This window comes from Rhipicephalus sanguineus, chromosome 3, assembly GCF_013339695.2.
Source record: "Rhipicephalus sanguineus isolate Rsan-2018 chromosome 3, BIME_Rsan_1.4, whole genome shotgun sequence".
NCBI classification, from domain to species: domain Eukaryota; kingdom Metazoa; phylum Arthropoda; class Arachnida; order Ixodida; family Ixodidae; genus Rhipicephalus; species Rhipicephalus sanguineus.
Window position 1 is genome coordinate 3,560,501 of NC_051178.1, and position 24,913 is coordinate 3,585,413.

The 24,913-nt window shown below is 46.4% G+C and overlaps 1 protein-coding gene across 1 annotated transcript in view; it reads right to left on the bottom strand.

Annotated features, from left to right (window-relative positions):
- LOC119386412 (GATOR complex protein MIOS) overlaps positions 1 to 24,913 on the bottom strand; it is a 727,447-nt gene that overhangs the window by 311,345 nt on the left and 391,189 nt on the right. Inside the window, exons 16-17 of the mRNA XM_037653722.2 lie at positions 15,889 to 15,964; positions 11,086 to 11,242 (exon numbers count right to left, since the gene is read on the bottom strand). Of these exons, the coding sequence (XP_037509650.1) occupies positions 11,086 to 11,242; positions 15,889 to 15,964 (233 nt within the window). The remainder of the gene's footprint in view (positions 1 to 11,085; positions 11,243 to 15,888; positions 15,965 to 24,913) is intronic.

Consider the following 24,913-nt stretch of genomic DNA (forward strand, 5'->3'; position numbering starts at 1 on the left):
GGGGCATACTGACTAAATGTCCGTTTTCAAGCACGAATTAAGGAACATTTTTTGTGCATATTGATGAATGTGTACACTGCTTTTTCGCGATATGGGTGCACAGCCTTTTCCATTTACTTAACTTTCGCCTGTTGCAGAAGACAAAAACAGGATGGTCGAGTAACCTTGGAGCTCATTGCGTACATTGGTGCATTTCAACGGCCTGTTATGTGGGAGCGAGTAATAAAGATCGTTTAAAGAATTGAAGATCTAGGTGAAATTGATTTTCATAACCGAGCAGAGTTAAGCTTGTGAAATCTCCTCACTAAATTTGGTGCAAATTTGACTCGAATGTACTTATGTCAAAGTAAATTATTATGTTTACATTAGAAACAAGGGCGCGTCTATCGGGTCGTGCATCGCGCCTTCGTGGATTGACCTGGTTTTTTTTTTCTTTTTTTTTTTGCTAAACGAGAAAATCTTACAGCAGCGGTTCCCAGGAACCCAAGTCCTGATAGTATTCAGATATATGTGCACTATTTCTTAGTAGTCTAACAGTGTGGTGCCTCGGTGTTGCATTCTGAGTTGTCACAAATGGTCGGAATATTTGAAGAATGTCGCCCGTCGTCATAACACGTGGTATTATATTCCCTTCTAGGATTCTGTCGGGTTCCTTGACCTTAAGCTCGATTTCACCCGTGATCATGTTTGCTGGACATATGAGCTAGGCTCGTACAAGCTCAATCCCGCGCAGTAAGCTTGTCAAAAGGTTTACTGTTCAGGCTTGCTTCTACAACGCATTAAAATAGTCATGCTGCCACAGAGTAGGCGCCAGCTTTCAGGTACCGGTCACTCGCCTGTATCACGACGGATTACTAATCTCAGTGGCTGAGATAATTCGCAGAAAAGGAAAGGAGGGTTTTCTGGGCATACATTGTAGCGCATGCGGCTGCACCCCTTTGTTCACTCAGACCAATGTGATTTCTCTTAACCGGACGACCGCACCGGTCTCATTGTGGAAGCAGCCCGCATGGCATGTGAAGAATGCCATTGTTAGCCTAATCCAAACAAAAACTGGCATTCCTGGAAGACGGCAGCACGAACGGTGTGCGATGAGGGGGGCCTACCGTGTCGCATTCCTTGAGTCTGTTCTTTTTTTCTCCATTCCTGTAAAATGCCTTGTCCTCTTCGCGCTGCGCAATCTTAACGAAAAATGTTGACAGCCGTTCCGCCGCACGCTCAAAAACACGCATGGCAAGCAATTTTCCAACAACGACGAGGATACAATTAGAGCGAGCTTGTGCAAAAGTGCAAGGCATCGATCGAAAATAAGAAATCGGACACACTGTCGCTGACAAAGTACTGCAGAGAAGTGCCCTTTCAGTGCAAGTAGCAAGGTAAGGAGGCCTGAAGGTAGCCCTAGAGCTACCTTAACTTAAGGGAGCACCAAGGAGGGCCTCAGTGAGGGAACCTTAGTAAGGAGCGTTCCAGAATACGTGATAAGGCGTCCTCAAGCAGTTAAGGCTCCCTCACTGAGGTAAGGAGCGTTTCAGAATACGGGCCTTACTTGATGATGCGTGAAGTGTATATTGTATAACTTTTTTTTAATTTTGTTTGCTCTGTATCTCTCATCATACCTGTATTTGAATTCAGTGGTACAGTAAAAGCTCGTTAATTCGGATTTCTAGGGACCGGAAAAAATTTCCAAATTAACCGAATGTCCGAATTATCGAATGGTCGAAATAAACACAATAAATGCACGAGTTTTTTCAACATACCTTTACTTAACAAAGTAATTGCGGATGCTTGTCTGTTTTCGAGCAGAAATTCGCGCATACACAAGTTTTCTGAGCCCTTCAAGGTGCTCAGCAGCTCGCATTATGTCTGCAGTACCGCAAAAGTTTCACCCGTCATCCACGCTTTTCGGTTGGCACGGTAATCCACGGGAAGATTGTTGATGTTCTGAAAGCAGCGTGGCTTTTGAACCTTTCCGATAACGAGAAGCGGCAAGCGCTCTGTTCCCGTCACGTTGGCGGATAAAAGTACGGTTACTCGTTCCTTGCTTCTTGCCGCCGATTGAAGGATCCCCTTTCATCACTCTTCATCACTTCTTGTCGGGAGAGCCCGTTATTCAGAGCACGCAAAAATTCTACTTTGGTGGTGAAGTCCTTGGCCTTCGCCGGCGTTGCCATCGGCGGAGAGTGCGGTCGCACGAGAAGTCAGCACAAAAGCACCGGCAACGATCAAGCTAAAGGAGCCGTACTGAAACGTTCCTCGATAAATCGGCGATCAACGATGCAGCACACCAACGGGAACAAAGCTACAGTGTACTAGAAAGGGCAGTGAAGCGGGCGGAGGCACCGACCCATAGGGGCAGCTGACGCCGCCGCTGGCGAACGAACCGGCGGCGCTGCAGTCGCTCAATCTTGAAGGCGGGTGCCTCGTGTTGCTGGTTCCTTGGCTGGAAAGCGCTTGTTTGGAAGTGATTCTCCCGCTTTTCTCTCAATGTGTGATGTTATAACGCGCGAATGGCGTCTAAAAAAACAACGCTTGAACCATTGCTTTGCTTCTGGATGCAGCGCAGGTATAGTCTCGAAGCAAACAAACGGCAAAGCTTTCGTTGTTTAAAGCGTCCGCAGACCCAGAGCAAAGAAGCGTTTGGAACGTTATTTGCTATTGAACGTTATTCAGTGGTCGCAAACTTCATAGCGAGAGTGTTATGGATGTGTTGCACATGATTCATCATGCTTCCCCATTGCAGGTTGGCTGTGATATTCACGCTATAAGAGCCTAACAGCACGCATTGTTGGGTTTTACGTTGCGACTGTACTTTTTTGTGAAAGGCGAGAATAAGTCCAATCTGCTGAGGAAACGTAATTCTGCCAAGCACCTAAAACTAAGCAGGCTAAACTAGGTGCATGGCAACTCTCTCAACATGTATTATACTTTTGCCTTCCTCACCTGCTGTTATTTATTTTCTGAGCTTTACCTTGCCAGCTGCCAGGGTTTGCTGAATCAAAGCAAGCGGCTTCCCTTTTGTACAGTAATTCGGTTGTTTTTCTACTCATTACTAGGGTAATGCTCTCATTGCATTAGTGTGAAAAACAATGTCATATCTCAATGCTCTCTGCCCTACTGCCTCATGTGTGTGTTATTCTGTGATGCATTGTCACATAATAAATCACAGATTACAGAGACCATGGCCTGTGTTCATTTTGTGAAATGCTGTAGCTCGTTTAACATGCTCGCCGAAGCGTGCACGGTCACTATAAATACAATCAGCTGCTTTGCCAGTTTAAGTTCCCACTTGGCTTTCTGCATCAGTGCTGTGCTAGTCATCTTTTTCAGCTTGCTTGCCTTGCGTTTGGGGCATGATTTCTATACGTGAATTTCAGTGTCCTTTTCAAAAGAAATTGTTGCTGTGGGCGTATATGACTGTTCAAATTCGTGCACGAATGTTTTATTATAGCTGTTTCAGCAACGAATCCAGGTGATTCTGCGTGACGTTCATTTGCGCAATCATTTTTGTTTCATTTTTTTTTTTCAGACCTTGCATAGTATGCTGTAGACAGGGGTTGCAAAGCGAACGAGCGCACCATGTAACTGTTTAGTTTAGACTTATTTTCATAGTTGCAGCGACTCGCTATGTTAAATTAACCTCTCACACGGCTTCCCTATTGCGATTACCCAAGATCCGAATGTACTCGCTCTCTATCAGATATTCGTCTGCGCTTCCAAGTTCTGTAAGCTAAACACACTCGATCCTGATTGCCGAAATGGTTGAAAATGTTCTAATGGGACTCAACTGCGATGGAACGTCCCCGTGTTTTCGAGAGCGTGGCTCTATTCAAGCGGCGAGTACTTTCCCAAAATGCGTTTGAATCTGGGGGAAAACCAGTCTTTCTTGTAGTTTCTGGTCCTTAGTAGATAATACAGACTAAATAGGCGAAGTGCTTACGCGCAAACATCTGAACCACAGACACAGCGCGCGCCAAGCACATGCGAGCGTCGCAGCTGATGCTACGTTTCGCGTGCTCCTCTTCAAGATTGGTCGATCGCAGCGCCGCCGCTGCTGGCGACGCCGCCGGAGTCACGCGGAGGCTGCCGCCCGCTTCACTGCCCCTTCTAGTACACTGTAACAAAGCAACAAAACCCACACGCGAAAAAAAAGGCGTTCAACCAGTCTCAATCCAAGCCAAGTCGATAATTGATGTCCATGGCGATGCTGCGTTTGAGCTTCACTTTTGTTCCGAATAGTTCTTTTTTCGTTTTCGAGCCTCGCCAGCGGCCCGAAAGTCGCCGAATTATCCGATTCGCGGTCAAATCTGTCCGAAATAACGAGCGCCCAGTCTCATAGAGTGATGCGTATATTTACAGGGACCAGATGACGTGTCCGAATTAACCGATTTTCCGAATTAACGAGAGTCGAATTAACGAGCTTTTACTGTATCAGCCTAGCCTCATATCTTCCTGTGCATTTTAGTTGCTATTGCTTGTTATCTTATGCAACTCACTCCCTTCTCTAAAGCATTGAGTGACTGAGGGTGCAATAAATGAAAGAGAAGTGTCTGCCCTGAACCTCAACAGGTGGTCCAAATATCTGAATACTAGGCTTGTACGAATAGTAAATTTTAGGCCCGAAGCGAATTTGAAGCGAATAGTGGTTTGGTCGAAGCGAATTTCGAAGCGAATTCGAATAGTTTATATCACATATTATAAAGAAAAATGAGCAAATTTGTCATGACCCAACTAACCAGCGCAATATTTTTAAAGTTGAAACAAGGCATATGCATATCTCATTCTTTTTGGTTCAAAGGGAAGTGGAAGCAACTTTGAGTAATAGGAGGATTTTACTTTTGGTAGAATGCAAGTGATAACCTGTAAAATACGTTACGTTTTAAAATTTACTCTACTTCGAGCATATAAGCCGGTATAACGAGCTTTTAAACTTAAAAAAAATCATGAATCGATGTGAGGGTAATACAGTAAAACCTCATTATTTCGAATTCTATTATTTCAAAATTCTGCATAATTAGAAGGATTTCCTTGGCCCCGTATTTTGCAATGTAAATCTGAGTGGATAATTTGAAGCGGCAGTCAGTACCAGCTCGGTTAATTCGAAAACTTTGGGTGCCATGTGCCAATTCCCCGATCCCGATTTAGCCGCAAATCCGCAGAAACGATGGCCCTTAGGAGCCACAAGGCAATGCATTGTAGCGATACTAATGAGTGACAAGTGAAGCATCCCAGCCTCGCTGCTGCCAGTGCAAGAGAAAAACTAAACAAAAGGCGGTCTCGTGATCAGCTGAAATGTGCCTGCGGAAAAGACGTGCTTCACTGCAACACAGCAGTGACACGCGGGCAGCATTTCGCATGCTTCTCTCAACGTCAGCGCGTCATGATTTACCCATTCTTTCTGAGAAAATAGACAAATTATTAAAGGGCGGTCTGACGGAATTCGCGATGTATGCGAACCTCCGAATGGCGGTTATTCTGGCAATTTGCGCACTTGCACTGCTGGCGGAGTACTTGCCTGCAACGCCCTACTTCGAAAATTTAGTTCGAAAGCTTCAATGATCATCTTTTCCACCCATAATACATTGCGAATTCCGTCACACTGGTCATTATTAAATTCTTTATTTTACCAGAAAGAATGGGCGAATGGTCGCATCATGACGCACTGACGGTGCGAGGAGCAGGTGACGTGCTGCCCGCGTGTCACCACTGTGTTGCAGCGAAGCACATCTTTTCTGCAGGTGCCCATTTCAGTTGACCATGAGACCTTTTTCTTTCCCTCTTTCTTTTTTTTTTTTCTTGCGCTGGCAGCAGCGAGACCTGCCGTTTCCCTCATTTAGCGGCAAAACTGAGACCAGATATTGCTGGAAGACATAACCCTTGTAGCCGCAAACTAGCAGGAACACAAACGACCACCTCTGATTACTTACAGCAATACAAAGTTCCTTGCATGCCGCTTCTTGTATGTTTGGGTAATTGGAAAACCCGCTTAACTAGATTTTTCACAGTCCCAGTGACTATGAATTAACGAGGTTTCATTGTATGTTCATTTAAACTTGAAGTGGGGCTTCACGGCAGTGTAGATTTCTCCTGGAAATGTGTATTCACGGTAAATCACACCTCCACTGCAGTGAAAACACCTTTACAGGGGGTTACATGCAGTTTATATATGGGTGATTCCACGTAAGATCGAACAAACGATGGCTGGTCGACCTCTCAAATTTATTTCAAAATTTTATATATTATTGCCTGATGAGTGGAAAGAAGAGATCTGCAATTTGTTATGCCGCCAAAAATTTTTTCGAACCAGAGGAAATCAATAATGACGAAGAGGTGGAGTGGAGCGCTCATCCGCTCTGCTGTTTTGGCCAACTTTCGTTATGAATTACACAAAATATATTAAAGTTAGGTAGCTGAAATTTATTTACCTAAATATATGCATGTTTTTGCTTCTGCTCAGGTATTTTTAGTTTTTATGTGTAGTGTAGATGTTTTTATAAAAAACCTCAAAAATGGCCCAATCGGCAAAATTTTCTTTACTTTGAAGGTCTTTATCTCAAAACATCCGTGTAGCAGAGCAACAAAAATTCTGCATTACGTTCTTCGCATGCTTATCTACCAAACTACCAAATCTTGTATTTATATAACTTTTCACTGAAGAGATATGATCGGGCTAAGTTCAAGAAAACACCGAACAATGAAAACTTCTGACGACAATTAAAAAAAAAACCAATTTTTTAAATTTCTTAAACTTTGTCCACTTATTCTCCTCCACATCAGCTTTCACAATCATTAAAAACATGTTGCATAATGTCGTTTCGCTAAAAGTTACGGCCCCTCCAATAAGACCCTTAGGCAAGGAGTGGCAATTCAGACTTCTTGCCCAGCAAGTGTATAAAATGCAGGTAGGATTGAATTTCGTTTTATTAAAAGACCAGCAGTACCAAAAAAAGTGTCGACAGCACTGAAGACGTTAATTTTGAAATTATTTGGTCACTGCAGCGGCCACGAGCGCGGGGCTACCGATCAGGCGCGCGCGCACCCGAGGTGCTCGTTGTAAGAGACGGCGCAGTGAGAGCTCGTTTTCGCGTCCTCAGACCGATTGAGTTCGAAACAGCAACACCTCTCGGGTGACTTGAACGCACGTGCAGCGGTAGTCGCAGTGATCTGGTTAATTGCGTCGATTTCTTTTTCAGGGGGCATAAGAATGTCATCGTTAAACTGTGCGTTCCGTGAAGATCTTTCATTGCAGTGGTAGCAAAAGTAGTCCGTCTCACTGACAGTCACTGATCTTTCGGGCGTTAAACGCTCCTTCAAAGCATTTATGTCTAGGTCGGTAAGTCTGCGAAATTTTGGCTTCTTTGCAGTAATTAATAAAGGAGTACTGACACGATTTTGAGACATCACAAAAGGGACATTTTTTGCTTCGTTGGTATGCAGTGTCCACGCTGTCCACACAATGGAGTCGGAGAACACGTATAAAATATTTTAATTTGACTTTGAAGTTTTCGTCGCTGAGCATTTGCAAGCCAGCCACACTGCAAGGACATTATCCCGACGAGTCAAGACAGTTCCTCCGAGTTCGCGAGTTCTGCGTCCTGCATGCAGCCTAAATCGTAGAAATCACTGTCAGGTCACTGGACTACAATTCACTCATCGTTGTCTATTGCACCACGAGCAGATGACGGATTTCCCGCTAGTACGTCGCGAATTTTTGTATCTCCGTGACGTTACACTGCTATGAAACGACACTGAGAAGCCACCCCCTCGATATCGAAACCGAAAGTGTCTTTTTAAGGTGGCGCTAATTAAAATTTATAGGATGCATTCCCACACACCACAATAGTCGTTTTAGGTTTTTCGACACCAGCATTTTTATTTAGAGCAACAATCCGAATTTTTTTAAAATTCGTGTCAGTACTCCTTTAAGCTTCTTGTGCTTCGAAAGGTATTCTCCACAATAGACTCATTCAGAGCTATACTTTCTCGTCATGAGACGCACAGGAGGAGTAGAGTAAGAGCAAAGCACAAGAACTATCTGCGCCGAATGAAGTGTGAACAGCGCTCTGAACGCGCGGCTAGTTCAGGCCGTCTGCTGCCGACATCTAAGATAGGAGCGCAACCGGTTACCGATAGTTTTGCTTTTCTTTCCTTTGACAATCCATATTTTGCTTTGCCACTGGAGCGCCACGTTCATGCTTTCCACTGATCGCATATGGCGCAGCGCAGTTTCTGTGGCAGCAGCGTGTGTGAAGCGAGCGCTCATAGCTCCCTTATAGAGTTCTCATCTTGCTTCCACCTCCGCCGTGTTATCAGCGCCTAGCTGAGATGCGAACAGAGGGCGGATGCGAACAGAGGGCTTTTCTTTAGCGAAAAGTTATATAAATACAAGATTTGGAAGTTTGGTAGATAAGCACGCGACGAACGTAATGCAGAATTTTTGTCGCTCTGCGACAAGGCGTTTTTGAGATAAAGACCTTCAAAGTAAAGGAAATTTTGCCGATTGGGCCATTTTTGATGTTTTTTATAAAAACATATACACTACACATAAAACCTAAAAATACCTGAGCAGAAGCAAAAACATGCATATATTTAGGTGAATAAATTTTAGCTACCTAACTTTAATATATTTTGTGCAATTCATAACGAAAGTTGGCCAAAACAGCAGAGCGGATGAGCGCTCCACTCCACCTCTTCGTCATTATTGATTTCCTGTGGTTCGAAAAAATTTTTGGCGGCAAAACAAATTGCGGATCTCTTCTTTCCACTCATCAGGCAATAATATATAAAATTTTGAAATAAATTTGAGAGGTCGACCAGCCATCGTTTGTTCGATCTTACGTGGATTCACCCATATGCCTATTCGTTCGTTTCGAACACTTAGAAATTTCCTAGAACTTAAATTCGTTTCGAAGCGAATTCGAATACTGTAATATTCGATCGCGCAAGCCTACTGAATACCTTTGCGGCCATCCTAGCGAACTGTGTACAAACCATAATTTTACTAGAGTAAGTGATCTTTACAGCTTTATAAATTACACTAAGAAGAATAAACTTTTGTCATCTTTCATTGCATAGCTGCTCCCGACTCCATAGCAGCAGCTTGTTTTCCTCACACCAGTGCTATGGAGAATGTCTTCTGGACTGCCACCGAGATACCAGCGAGAGCGAACAAAGTTTTAATTTGAACCAACTTCAAACTGCCTGAATGTAAATTTAAAAAAAAAGAACACGTGCGAACCATGCTGTTGAAAATAGAAACTTCTCAAATATTATGATATCTCTTCCTATCATGTTTTTTTTGCTGCACTGCAGATGACGAGATGAGGACAACAGGACGATACGGGGACACAGGACGGGTGGTGCGCAAACTGCAGCTGCAGCTGTAAGTTCGCGCAATGCCACCCGTCCTGTGTCCCTGTATCGTCCTGTTGTCCTCGTCTCATCATCTGCAGCGCAGCAAAGAAACCATGAACGACCACCAACTAGCCCAATTTTCATTGCTCTGCTAAACTCTTCCTATCCTCAAGTGTATAAATGTTGTGTACAATTTTAAACTTTACGAACATGTTGTAGAATGTGTTTGCAGCAATTATGTGAATAATGTTTCATGTGCTCTCGTGTACAGTCATGACGAATATGTGATGGAACACTGAAATGGTATTTTAAAGGTCCTAGTAGATAAATGCAGTTGACAAGCGCAAAAGTGTTCACAACACTAAATGCTCACATGGAAGGCTATCTCTTGCCATTCAAGATGTCAGATTCATATCAGTCCATGAAAAGTAATAATTGATTAAACGTTGATTTGGTGTTCCAGCTCACATTGCTCATTACTATGCACTTGAAGTGCTTAGTATGTTATTTAATCATTGTGTTATGTTTGATTTTGAATAGTGCTTTTAGTGACACCTATGCGCAGTTGTTGTAAAAAGATTACTGCCGTTTGTACAGGTCTTTGGCACTCTCAAGATGTCGGTAACATTTTTTTCACCAGTGGACCTCTGCCTTGATGTTCGAAATAAACCTGACTTGACTAACGACTAAGAAGAAAAAAATTGCCGAAGCTTCCAGTAAGCCATGCAAGGCTTGAGACAGCGAAACTGTACAATTCTGAAGACTAATCTGGTTCCTTCTAAGTCGTTTCTAGGCCTTTGCTAGGTGCTGCAGGTTGTTTCGAGGTTGCTTCTAGGTCATTGCTAGGCTTTAGCTAGGTGATGCTAGATTGTTTCTGCATTGATTCTCAGCGCAGAGAGGTTCAAGTGAAACGAGAGACAGTCACAGACACGACACGGATGTCCAAACTGCTGAGACAGAACCTCGCACTGAAACCAAGCGTTCGCACCTCATAGATCTACGGGTACGTCATCGTTGGCATAGGCCTTCGATTGCAGCTGCCACTGCTTTTCCCGTTCCCTAGTATTCTCTCATTGTAGGTACTCGGGGTCTTCGGCTTCCCGCCGTCGCTTCGCGGCCATTTGTTGGGTTAACTGTTGCCTTCTTCATTTTCCGTGGACCATCAGTGCATAGTAGAATTTACCCAATTTCTGTTGCACATACCCGTTTATGATGATGAAGTGGTGAGCAGTGGGATTTACCCGATTTCTGTGGCGCATACCCGTTTATGATGATGAAGTGGTGAGCAGTGGGATTTACCCGATTTCTATGGCGCATACCCGTTTATGATGATGAAGTGGTGAGCAGTGGAATTTACCCGATTTCTGTGGCGCATACCCGTTTATGATGATGAAGTGGTGAGCCATGGGATTTACCCGATTTCTTTGGCGCATACCCGTTTATGATGATGAGGTGGTGAGCAGTGGGATTTACCCGATTTCTGTGGCGCATACCAGTTTATGATGACGATGATCGTTCTTTGGTTCACCGGACAAGGAACGATTTGCTGAACAGCTTTGCTGCTAAAGAAGATGTGGTAGATGCACATTAATTTGGCTCCTGCTCAGATAAAATGGGCTCGTACCTAGACGTCACTGGCACTTGGATTAAACTAAGGAATAAAAGCGGCAGAGAGTAATACATCCCGCAGTGTGTGTGTGTGTGGGCAGCCTGAAAGAACAAACGTGGGCTCACCGTTCTCGGCTGGTGTAGGTGACCAGATTGAGAGGTCCCTGTCCTGCCCGATAGACGGGCTCTGAGGAGCGGTCACCCAGCATTGCCCGTACACCCACTGCATAGTCACTCTTGTTTACCAGCTTCAGGCGAGAGCTCTCCTCCAGGAAGCGCTGGAGTGCATGCACCATGTCAAGGGCTTGTCACACATGGGGGGGGGGGGTTCGGGGCAAAAGAACACGGGGACAAAAGACACACACATTGGCGCTCGTGTGTGTGTGTGCATTCCTTCTTTTAACCCTTTCGCACTCAATCCCTATAACCAAATCAAGGGCACCTTACTGTCCAACACCTTCCCTCAGGTTGTTCGCAGCGGCTGCTTTATGTCCAGCATTGCACAGTTAGGAATGGCCGCACTGAGCCTAATTTCAAGTCTGCCTAAACATGTCCTTACTCTCAAGTGAACTGTTTCACATAAGTTATAGAACTGTTTGCTCTTTATGTTCCATGCGTATTGGCAGATCACTCAACCACTTATTTCTGTAATACTGTATGACAATTCTGGCTTCCTTTACTAGCTCCTGTGAGTGGCAGCAGAGGCGTTCACTCCAGAATATTCATAGAGCCTCCTGGCTGTCCTCCACAGGACAGTCAGCAGACAAGTTAAAGGGACCTAACCAGGCCATCATTGTTGATAGCTTCCCGTTGCCTCATGCGGAAGACTTGCTGCAGTTGCTGCAAGGTGCTAAATGGTTCCCAAAGTTAGACCTTGCCTAGGCCTACCACCAGGCAATACATGAAGACAGTCGCGACTCGATGACCTTTGTAATGCATGAAGGCCTTTTTCGTTTTAAGCGAGTACGTTTCGGGCTCTCTTCCACGCCTTCTGCATTCCAACAACTAGTGCACCAAGTTCTGTCGGGCTGTTTGGGTGTCAATTTTACATTGACGACATCATCGTTTTTGGTAGCATTCAAAAGAAACATGATGACAATCTGGAAAAAGTTCTCACGCGAATTTCTTCCTCGGGCTTAAAGCTCAATGACAAGTGAGTCTTTCATGTCCAAAAACTGTCTTTCATCGGACACGAGATTTCCACTCAGGGCATATACCCTCTTGAGAAGAACATTCAGCAGGTTGAGACATTTAGCAGCCCATCCAACTCTGACCCAACTGTGTTCTTTACTTAGTTTGACTGAACATTATTCCAAGTGTGTGCCACACATGGCCAACGTAGTGGAACCACTTCATAATTTGCTGTGTAAAGGTGCCCCATTCAACTGGGATGTGGCTGCTGAGAACAGTTTCCAGCAGGTGAAAAGGTATCTTCATGATGCACCCATTTCATCGCTGTTTGGCCCAACTCTTCCTATTGTGGTATCCACAGGTGCCTCTGATCACGGGCTTGGCACTGAACTGCAACAGACCGACACTCGAACTATTCAATTTGCTTCTCGTTCTCTCTCTCCAGTTGAGTGCAGGTACTCCACTGCTGAAAAAGAAGCTCTGGCTTGTCTGTGAAAAGTGGCACGTCTACCTCTGGGGAAGAAAGTTTACATTGATCCCTGTCCACAAGGCAAAGGCTATACTTTTGTGTGAGAAGGGCTCTGGGAGGACACCACTAAGAATAGCTAGGTGGACGGTTGATCTTCTCAATTACACATTCACCGTCCAGTATCGCAAAGGCGAGCAGAATAAGGTTGCAGATGCCCTCTCTTGCAACCCCCTTGATACCTCTGAACCTTCTTTTGCTTTTGAGGCTGAAGTAGTCACCCAGGTTGAGGCTATGATATCCACGACTGAAGTAAAACAGGACACGGCTTGCAACCCATCACTGACACAAGTTATGGAATACAGTCGACGTCCGATTTCCCGGACCCTCAAGGGACCGCGAAAACGTCCGGAAAATCGGGCAGTCCGGAAAAACGAATGCACGTGAAAACGCACATTTTTGGTAGGTATTTTTCGCTGACGGAGAGGGTCACAGCCGGAGTACAAGATTCTCATAGCAATTCAGCCAATGCATTGTTTAGGTGGCTCTGAAAAGAGCCGTTTATAAAAAAAAAAATACGACGTGGCCGGCACTACCTCATAGGTCAGCACTTGGGCGCAAAGAAGTCGCTTATTTTCTTTTGCACGGTCCACTTGCCCGCGATTATGACTGCCTCAATTTCAGTCAACGTCATGTTGCCGCTGTACACCAATGACAGTGTCATCAGTGCTCGCGTCAACTCCGTGTTCGTTGGCTGTGTAGGAGCTGGCTCTTCGTTCTCGGTGTCGGCATCGGAATCCTCCGTAACTTGATGAATGATTTCGTCATCGGTCAACTCCGCACATAGCTCGAGGTCTTTGTCAGCGTCGGTGAAGCCCTCAAGGGTTATCTCGGCTGGAATCAACACGCCGCCAGCGCGCAGATCGTCGAAGGCAACGTCCGCGGATGGCAGTTCGTCATCGTGAGCCTACGAGGTGGCTTTGTGCGCTTCGAAGGCGCGGACAAAGACGAAGGAGCAGTCGGTGCCATTGCTGTAAACGGCGAATCCGCTCGACGAAAAGCGCAGCACGAAACAGCTAGGAACTCGGTGGATGCTGAAGGTCGGGAAACGTAGGTAGCGCGCAGCAGCAAACGATCAATCACAGACACGACCGCAGAGCTGGCACAGCTGACAAAACAACACGTGAACGAACACAGTGAGGTTTGGCTTGGCTAAGCTACGGCTGGCAACGGATTGACACGTGCGGTTTCGAGGTTACGGCAGCCGCGGCGCGGTGCGGCGTTGCTGCTGATGCGCGGGTAGCGCGGGTTCAAAGATATGAAAATGAAAACAACCAAAATGGCGGCGTCGGTGGTGACTTTGGGTCGGCGGTTAACAGTAAAAAGTCCGGGAAATCGGATGGCGAAGGCTATAAGCGTCCGGAATTTCGGACTTTTTAATACATTGACTCTACGGGGAACTTGACGGTGCCACAGATGAGTCCGGGAAATCAGGCATGTCCGGAATTTCAGGCGTCCGGGAAATCGGACGTCGACTGTACTGCACCATGAATAGCTGGCCTCCAAAGAACCAACTTCCTAGAGAACTGCATCCATAGTCCACGGTCAGGAACCAACTATCTGTGGTGGATAGTATCTCATAAGAGGGGACCAAGTTGTCCTTCCCAGCCAACTGCAGAAACAAGTTCTTGCACTTGCGCATGCGGGGCACCTAGGTATAGTCAGAATGCAAGACCTAGTTCGCAAGGTGGTCAGTTTCTCATAAACATGCCGAGCAACATGTAAGCCACTGTCAAACTTGCAACAGTGCTGACAAGTCAGCCAAGAGTCGACAGGCGGCCATAGAGCTGACCGAATATCCTCCCCGACCTTGGGTGAAGGTGGCTGTAGACATAGACATCATGAGCCCATTTCATTCAGCCCCTCAAGACTGTCTGTATGCCATAGTCATGGTAGACTACCACTCCAAATGGCCTGAGGTGATGTTCACACCGTGTGTAACTAGTCAATCTGTAATCTGTTTCATAGCCCCAGTGCTTTCTAGAGAGAGACTGCCCGAGGAAATCGTCATTGATAATGGCCCCTAGTTAGCCTCTGTTGGAATCAAGCACATCCGGTCTTCACTTTATTTCCACCCTTCTAATAGACAGGTTGAGCGGTTCCACTGTATTCTTAGGTCATTCATTCAGTGTGCCCTTTAAAAATGAAGTCCTCTAAAAAGGACAGTTCTCGACTACATCGCAATACATCAAACCATTCCTCGCACTGCAACTCTCCGTTTTACTTGTTATATGGTCGTAAACCTCGAATGTGTTTGCATATTGTAGGCTTCTCTGCACATAGTTTTCACAAGAACCCACACTGCGAGTAAGGAACTGCGACAACGTGTTGAACGCTATCAGCGTAAAATGCAAAAGAATGCCAATCGCAGACGTCCTGCCTACCACAATTCCTTTCAACCTGGCGACCAAGTTCGGGTGCATCAGAAAGACAAGGAAAAGCTAGCTCTCAGTATTCACACTCCAGGATAATTTATTCCAAGGTAGCCCGCAACACTTATCGTCAGAATGGCAGCACTGTCTGGCACGCATCCAAGCTTTCCAACAGCACACTGAAGGAGCTCACAAAACAACCACTACAACGGTGCGATTACCCATATCCGATACCCCAAACACACACTGTGCCACCCACGTCATCGCATGTAACTCTGCCGGATGCTTGATCCACACAAGATGCGCGGCGACAGCTGGAGTCACCCGAGTCACGCCAACGGTCGTCGTCTCTCACGTCCCGACCTCAACCGCCACATCGCACGGCACGGCCTCAATGAGAGCGCTAGCATCCACAGTACCTTCCAGCTTAATTCCACTTTGTTAAGGGGAGGAGAAATGTTGTACATCGTATTACACTTTGTTCTGTTGTGTAGCCCCAGGAGGCGGCCCACAAGATATAAACACCCTTGCTACAGCCGAGGGTAAGTTGGGCGTGGTGTGGAACTTGTACGTGTGTCGTTCCTTTTCGGAGCCACCGACAGTGCTCGGTGCCTCCCTACGCAAACACTACAAACGCCACAGATCGACGTGTTTGAGGAGCTGAAAGATTGCCTGCAGTTGCCACCAGTTCTTTCGCATTTCCGAGCACCACTTCCAACATAAACAACCAGCGATAAGTGAATTGTCGCACCTCACTCGCGACGCCACAATCACGGTCCTGCCTAAAGGTAACGAACTGCTACATCAAGTCCTTATCGACAAGAGTAAGGCAAAAATAACGTCTGGCAATATAACCAGACACTTTTCTTCGTCTTGCAGCTTTTAAATATGAAAGGATATGATCAAGCCATGACCAGAGGCCACGCAGATGGGAGTCTCCAGGAGTGAGCTCTGCATTCTTGCCAAGGTCTTCAGGCTGTAAAAATACCACCACACATTTCTGGCACTGAAAGCACCGACTATGCATGGCATGCTAGTAATCTGAACATGCCTACAGCAATCAATTTTTTCTCAGTCACACTTTCTTAGTTATTAACCATTTTTATATGTATCGTTGCAATTAAGACAACCTTAATAAGAGTGAACACAACAATTAAGGTTGTATCAAACAAAGAAGCTCAACATTCCCTTCTTTCGTTCTGACTGGGTGTCGAGCTGTCTATTACAGCTTTTTCTGCAGCTCCCCTGTCCATGTATTTCTTGAGGCAGAAATAAAAAAAGTTATTATAGAAGTAGCGGTGCACTTTTCGCCATTTTCAAACATCTTTCATTGCACTGAATTCGCATTCCTTGCTGTGGTCGAGTGGTTGTCTGCCTCCAATGTGGGAGGTACCGATTTCCACTGCCTACCAACCAGTTTCTCTAATGAGCAGACAGGTGCCCTGGCCTGGCACTCAGGGTTGTGGGTACTCATTTCTACAGAAGGTGACCTCTCCTTTCCACTCTTCTATTCAATAACGCTGAGCCCTGCTCCCACAAAAGAAAGAATCATTCTTATCCTGTAAACACTACTTGACATTCCTAGTGACCAACAAACTGCCTGGGCTGTTGGAAAAGTTCCCAAGCAAAAAATAATTACTGACGTATGCCGTCGTCCACCTTATCACATTCTCACATTTGTTTCTGTGTTGCAAGTCGCAATTAATTTATTAGCACCCTAATCCCTGAGGTTACCCGTTTTCCTAACAGGCAGTTTCTATATTCCAGCGGTGGGCCAGCTCACATTTATTTTGCAGCAGCTTGTAAAAAAAAAAAGGCAAGAGAACCTATTTAGTTACAATATAGCACATCAAAAAAGCACTGTTAAAGGGACACTAAAGAGAAAACAATGGTGCATATAATGTAATTCTCTTACCGCCTTCTTAAATGTTGTGGCATTGTCAGAGTAAACAATTTGCGGTGTTCCTCATCTAGCGCAAAACCTTCTAAAAACTATAAGGAAATAATTTGCAGTAAGATCTAGTACATGCTCTATGTGAATGGCTCTCACCGCTGCACAAGAAAGAAGCACAATATACACTTTCTTAGCACCATCATAGTCCTTCACGAACATGGGTCCTGCAAAATCCACGCTTCGAAAGGCCTAGAGTTATGCACTCGATCACACGGAAGAGGGACACTTGTCGCCTTCGCTCAAAATTGCGCACACGTCAAGCACTTTCCAATGCCACGTTTCACCACCCAAAACCTAGCCCAAATCTCGGCTAGCATTGCACCAGCACCACCATGAAGCACTGTTTTGTGAGCCCGCATAACGATGAGGTGAGTCAGAGGATGATTGTTCGGGAGTAGCACCGGTGTCTTCTTGCAGCACGTGAGATCAGCGTTGTCGAGGCATGTTCGTATCCTCAGAATACTCTTGTCGTCGATGAATGGGTGTAGTTCGCCTATCGATGAACTCTTCTCTAAATTGTGTCCCACTGTAAGTTGAGCTATCTCTGCACAAGGGGAGAAATTCGGCCTTGTTGGTAAGACATTAGGAAAAATTAGAGAAGTACTTAAACCAGAATGACAAAAAAGTACTTCTCTGCGCATGACATCTGGCTGTAGCGTTTGAGCATCACGACTATATATATTCGTGCTTCAGTTGAAATAAACCATTTTTGATGAAAGTTAGCGCACGTGTTGTGTCCTCCCTTCTCGTCCTTGTGTCATTTTGAGCTAAATTTTTCCTAAAGAGCTATCTCTCTTCCATATGTATCTATTTGGGCTTGTCTAAGCCAAAAGTATTCCGCTTCTTGAACTTCTGGAGTAGATACTAATACTCCATCTCGGCAATGGCTTGCTAAGCGACAGTTGTTCACAAAGCGTCTGATCCATGCAGTGACCCTCATTATTTTGATCCAGGAGCTGTATTTCTCTGGGCTAAATAAAGCTTGCTTTGTCACAATGATCAGGGCCATCTTCAGTTCAGCTGACGATGATCAGTTCATCTGAAGCCATAGCGGGCATAGGGTTCTCCATCGTTGGCCAACAATCTGACGTTTGGACAGCCACTCAGAGCCCTTCCACCACAATCGGTTATTTAGAGCCTTTTTTAGTGGAAGTACACGAATCAACAGATCAGCCAGGTTTTGAATACCAGGGCAATGATTCAACGGTTCTGGAGCAGTTGTTTTTTTTTGTATTTCGATTATTCTGTTCGAAACAAATTGCTTCCATTTCATGGCGGAACTGTTGAATCTGTCCAACAGTACTCCTCAACTTTCCAGTTTCTAGATGCGAGAGCATCACGTAAGAACTGGAGCACTCTAGCAGCCAAAACTGCAGCTACCAGATCCAAGCGTGGCAAGGATATTTGTTTCATTGGGGCAACTCTGCATTTAGACATTAATAACTGTATATTAGCATTTCCATCTTCATCTATGACCTTGAGGTATGCCGCTACTCCGTAAGCACTTGTGCTCGCATCCGAAAATATGTGAAGCTGATAACCTGTGGACTGGTTTACGCACAGCTTCAGCTCACACCTCGGAAGTGAAAGCTCTTGAAGGCCTTGAAGTTCTGCACACCAATTCTTCCATTCTTCGTGTAATGGTGCAGGCATGGCTTCTTCCCATGTAGTTCCGTGCTGCCAGAGACGTTGGAACAGGAATTTTATCCTGACAAGAAAGGGAGATAGCCATATCAAAGGATAAAAAATTCTTGTGGTTGTCTGAAGCACAAATCTCGTGGTATCTTCCATATTTTGAAGAAACATTAACAAGAGCTCAATGTTAAGTAGAAGTCGGTCGTTATTCGTGTCCCACATGAAACCAAGGACTTTTGTTGGGGCCGCTTCCGAAGGTGCCTCTGAACCCTGACTAATGATTTGCTGTAATTTGTCATCATTAGTTGACCATTTTCTGGAGCTTCATTCCAGCGCTATTCAGAATAGTATTTGCGTCGTGAAATATTCGTAAAGCTTCGCGTGGTGTGGATACCCCTGTGACAAGATCATCAATGTAGAAGATGTCCGATAATTGTTTCCCTGTATCTTGCACGGCTGGTTCAACGTGCTTGAAATGGTACCGTAATGTCGCAGTAAGCAGAAATGGGCTTGCTGTCATACCAAATGGAACTCGAGTCATTCTGTAGGTTTCGATTGTAGGCAGTGGTTCACCTGCAGCCTGTGTGCGTTCAAACCACATGAACCATAAGACATCTCTGTCTTCTTTGTCAATTCCTATCTGAAGGAATGCTTTCTGGACATCTGCGGTAATTCCAATCTTATGTAACCTAAAGGTGACCAACATTTTTAACACATCGTTGTTTATCTATGGGCCTTTTTCCAGGTGATCATTCAGCAATGCTACGCTTTGCGCGTGAGATGAGGCGTCGAATACTGCTCTCAACCGTGTGGTCGTGGAAGATTCTCGAATTACTGCATGATGAGGCATGTAGTAGCACTTGGCTGATTCATCGGTCTCAAAATTAATTCTTTCGGCATGTCCATCTGCTTCGTACTGCCTGATCGCCTTGTCATATTGTTGCATAAGCTCGGGCTCTGCGTAAAGGCATCGTAGCAAACTGTGAAGTCTGCGCACAGCAACGGCTCGGTTGTTCGCTAGATTCAAAGTTAGCGGCTTCCAAGGAAGTGCAACCTCATATCGCCCATTGTTGTACTGAACAACATTGGTGAACTGCTTCATTACGGCGTTGTCATAGTCGTCTTTTATGAGTGGGTCCGACATACCAATGCTGTCGACATCCCAGAATTGTTGTAGCGTGCGAGACACCTCGCACGCTACAACAATTCGAGGCCTTGCTGTTGCTCATGAGAAAAAACTTCGTTTAACAAAAATATCCACATTTGGTCCGCTCCAACGAGCAAGCATATGCCATCCTCAGTTTTTAGTCCAGGGATGTGTACTGTCTCAGCAATGTACGTCTTTTCTTCTAACAGCTGGTGCAAAAACATGTTTGTCGCTGACATTTCAATCAGCTGCTCACAGATGAACGGAACTTCTATGGCCTCTATGTCATGTTTGGAATGATCAAATTGATTCATTACCGTCACGTTGACCATGTTCAGTCGTCTTTCTGGCATTCTGCTGGTTCCTCCAAATGCCATTACATCCATCTGGATGGTGCGCACTGTGGGTAGGCTTAGTTTCTTAGAGATGTCTTCTCTAATGCATGTCCATTGACTTCCATTGTCAAAGACACCTCTAATAAAGCTGGACTCACACTGGTTTGTCAACCACGCTCGGAACGCCTGCAGCAGAACCAAGTTCTCAGTATTTTGCGATGACGACTTATTCGTTTTGACATGTAAGCTAGGGGTCCTTGCTTCGTTTGAGCGCTGCTTCTGAGCGTATTCGGGGTTGCAAACAACGGTTGTGCGCCTTCCGTTGCACTTAGAACATATCAGATAGTGATGGCATTCTTTAGAGCGATGTCCCTTGCTTGTGCATTTGAAACATCTGCCGGCCATGGCTAAGCGACTCTTTTTCTCATGTATGCTAATGTCGGAAGAGCATGACTCCGTAATGTGGGCTGAAGAAAGGCGAAAAAAGAACAGGTACCTTTCTGACTCGTCGTGTGGCTGCTCAGAGCAGAAGCCATAGGTGAAGCGTTGTGAAGCGCCCCTTGTCGATGATATCGGGAACCATGATCGGAGATGTCCACAAAGGCACTTCTCTCACAAGCCTCCACCTCCATGCGGATGTAATCGAGAAGCTCCTGCAGTTCCGCCTCCGATGATGCAAGCGCCTCGACGTTCGTCTTGCGGCTCTGTTGCTTGAAATATTCCCCACCAAGACATCGCCTGGGATCGCTTTAGTGAGAACCTCCACGAGCATGGCAGCATAGGAGCGCTCTGGGCATCCGAGCACTTTGAGTCCTCTGATGTTGATGTGGACAGTGTCCAATAGTTGCGTAGCGATGCTACATCGGTAGAAGATTTTACTGGCTTGATTGTTCAGAGGTTTGCCAAGAAATTCTGTTCAATGATTTTCTTGTTCCCAAATCGATTAGTTAGAAGGGTAATGGCATCTTCATATGACCCCTCTGCGGCTTGAATGCCATCGATGGCCTTCGCAGCCTGTCTAGTCAGAAGGTTCTTCAAACAGTGGAACCGTTCGATGTTTGTCAGACTTGGGTTTTCATGAACAGCGTGTTTAAACATGTCCCAGAAAGGTTGCCACTGCGTAGGGCTTCCATTGAAGTGAAGCATCTCCAGTTTAGGAAGCCGAGAGCCAACGAGCCCATGTCTCATCTGATCTCCAAGGGCACGGCTTCCTGCAGTGGTGATACCTTCGTTCTCTACATTGTTTGTTGCAGCACTGTCGGCGATCCTTGACGCTGGCGCCTTGAGCTCCTCCATGTGGCGACAGAGCAACGACAGCGTAGCAGCAGCATTGTCTTCAGTCGAAAATGTCACGATAGGATGCTAGCAGACAACGGAGGCCGGTAGCTTGTGCTGTGGTGAGATCGGGAGCGATCATCTTGTTAATGTCATCGAGAGGCACTGTGAGATCAGCATCATGACATGGAGACGTAATATCGGCGTCCAGATCACCAGCCTTGCAATTGTCAAGCGGAGAGATGATGGTCTTGCAGAATAACTTGAGTCAACATACTGACGTTGAGAAGGGGAATGGTCACTGTATTATCAGTCACTGAAACAACAGTCTGAGCAAAGATGATGTCTCGGGCCATCAGTACGTCAACAATAGGAGTCACGAGGTAGTCACCATCGGGCATACCGCGTGAAGACGACAAAGTGACGTATGTAGCAGCTTGTGGAGGCAAGCGAACGTAATGGCGAGAGCATAAACGTGGAGGTAGGTCAGCTGGAAAATCAGCAAGCTGTGGCAACTCGAACTGAAGAGCACCAGTCACACAATCAATGAGCGCAGAATGACGTGACAGAAAATCCAAGCCAAGGATTAGGCTCAGTGACGGCAAACTGAACTGATGTAGGATGACCGGCAATAGAAACACGGGCTGTGCACATCCCTTGAATGGCAGGAGTTCCTCCATCAGTGACTCGGAGTGTACGGGAAGCGGCAGGCGTGAGTACTTAGTGCAGTTGGTGGCGAAGGTCTGCGATCATTACAGAAATGTGCGCTCCGGTATCAATAGGCGCGGAAATAGTCACACCATCAACGTCAACGTCTAATAAGCTTCGTCTCGTCAAAAGCGTCAAGAGAGGATTTATGGAGGAAGTCAACAATGCGTCACCTCCGGGCGCTGCACCGTTTAGTTTTCCGGATAGGCAGAAGCAGGGTTGAATGGGGAGGACCGTCGGTAAGTGTGCGGCGAGCGAGACGACTGGCGACGTCCTGGAGGCAAATGCGACCGGTGGCCGCGTGGCGACGGAGAGCGGCTGTTGAACCTTCTGTGGAAGTTAGGCGAAGCAGACTGGGTGGGAGGTGCGAAGCAGGTGCCGTCCCGTCGGTGGTAAGGGGCAGACGACGGCCGAGGTGGTGAGGACCAGCGGGTATCACAGTAACGGGCTACATGGCCGATACGATGGCAGTGAAAACAAATTGTTTGATCGTCGGTGGTTCTCCAAGCAGCAGGGTTGCAAGATCGGGCCGGAAACTGCTGCTCGTGATAGGACGAGGGCGGACGCCACAAAGTTTGCTGTGGGCTGGACACAGAGCACACAGAGTGAATCCCTATGCTGGCGAGTTCGTGACGCACGATGGCTTGAACCATGGGAGCAGCGATTGGGGTCGTGTCACTTGCCGTAGTGTGAGCCGGAGCAGGGGCCATGGCTTCCATTTCACGGCGGACAATGCGAGTGACCTGGTCTGATGAAACTGAACCTGGTGGTTGTGTTCTTGTATGGTCTTCGCAAGACAACATTGCAGCCGTATTCGGAAGCTGGGCAAACATGCTGTCTATGCGCTGGCTCTTAGCTTGCTCAAAGCGCCGGCACACCTTTATAATGGCATCCACTGTCAAATAATTTTTGCATATTAGGAGGTTGAAGGCGTCATCCGCGATCCCCTTAAAGGGGCCGACAACTGCCCAGAACATGAAATGAGATGACTCCACTGATGGAAAGATTGTCCGTCGCACTGACTCAAACCAACCCTGTTTTTTTTCGTGAGAAATGGATTTATATTTTTATTCCTTAATTGAAACTCGCGAAAAATGACCTGTGGCGCCTCTGGCGGCAAAAACATGAATGATCCGATGAAGCCAGCCACGTGACCGTTGATTGCTGTACGCGGTCGACGATTTGTTTGTTAGTTTTGAAATATTGTTCGTTTCTTTATATTAAAAGGTATTACTCCATAAAAATGTGCATACAGGCCTCCGTTTATAATATGCAATAAAGTGGCGCTGCCTTCGCGTGACGTAATGATCCCATGCTCGCCAGCGCGTCTTGAGCAACTTTTCAGCGTGATCATGCAACCGTGCACGCAGTTTTCAGGTCGCTACGATTTTAGAGCGACATAGTTTTGCTACCTACACTTCGTCTCAGAAATGACGCGCGCTGCTACTCGGCGCGGCGCCGCATATGCGTACTGACGTTTTCGATGACTTGGCTTGGCTCGTGCATAGAGAGAGTAACGACGCCGGGACAAGCCACCCATGACACAGGCACAGGGAAGGTGTATAATGCCACATCATCTCAGAGTAACAGCTTGCTATTTTCAAAAATAGTTGAAAAGCTCTAAATAAAGGTGGTTGAGCATAGTTACAGGAACTCCTGCAAAAGCAGAACAGCGATAGCTTTCACAAATCGGGAGAAGGGCTGGCGGCATCGCTATCAATTCTCAGCGTTGCTGGAGCAAAGCTCCGTCCGTGTTTAGAGACTTTCAGACCGAAAAATACTGCTTGTGAAATAACTACGAGCTTTTGGGATTAACTACTGCAGCTATAAACACTGCGAAGGGTGCGCTTTCTGTCGCGCCGTAAAAAAATGGGTCGAGAAATATCAGTTGTCGGTCCCTTTAAGAATATGTCCAACTTTGTCGGCCTCTGGCACCTCGGCACTGGCTTTGCGACACAGTGCTAGCACATCTTCTATGTACGAGATGTACGATTCCGTGGAAGTCTGCGCCCGAGACGCGAGCATTTTGTTCGCGGCCATCTTTCGTCCGACGGGCTTCCCAAAGTAGTCCAACATTTTACCTTTGCCCGTCGCCCAACTTCCGAGTTCAGTTTCGTGGTTCTCATACCCCACTTTGGCAGTTCCCTTGAGGTAAAATATCAGATAGGCCAGCGTAAAAGGTGGGTCCCAACGGCTGCGAGCACTCACCCGTTCGTATTCTGCCAGCCAATCCTCAACGTCCACTTCATTGGGATCGCTGGAAGCACTAAACGTGCCAGGATCCCGTGGGTGTTCGAGCACGACCGTTGTCGCCTGTGCAGCTGCAGTCGCCGCATCTTCTTCATCCACAGAGAGACCGGACGCAGATGCAGACGCCGTATCTTCCGCCATTGTTGTCGAGAGGCCTTTCAAACGACGGCCGCTGTGGAGTTTCGTTGCAAGGCGTGTCGTACCCCGCACCTCCACCAAATGTGATGAAGGCAAGATGACTGTTTAATGGATATTTACAACAGTGAAGTGGCAGCCAAACAAGATGGCTGAGAAACCCCACGCGCAAGCGCTTCTTGTTCACTCGTCGTCTTCATCTTCGGAGAGCACCGCGCTAGCTCATGTCCATGACGCACCGTGACAATATTCTGCCACAAACATAATCTTCGGCAACTTCATCGTTCCTGAGGTGTCCTTCAAGCTCCAAGTTGAGGCCCCTCAGGCCGTCGTTGCACACCTTTAGCCTGTCGTGCACCACACGAAGATCCGGTGAGGAGAATTGGCTTGATTCGATCAGTTGTTAGCTCATTTCATAGACGCGTGTGCAGAGCTCGCCAAGTCGTTTGTTTGCCTTTGATGCGCCCCATCTTCGTTGCGGTCAAA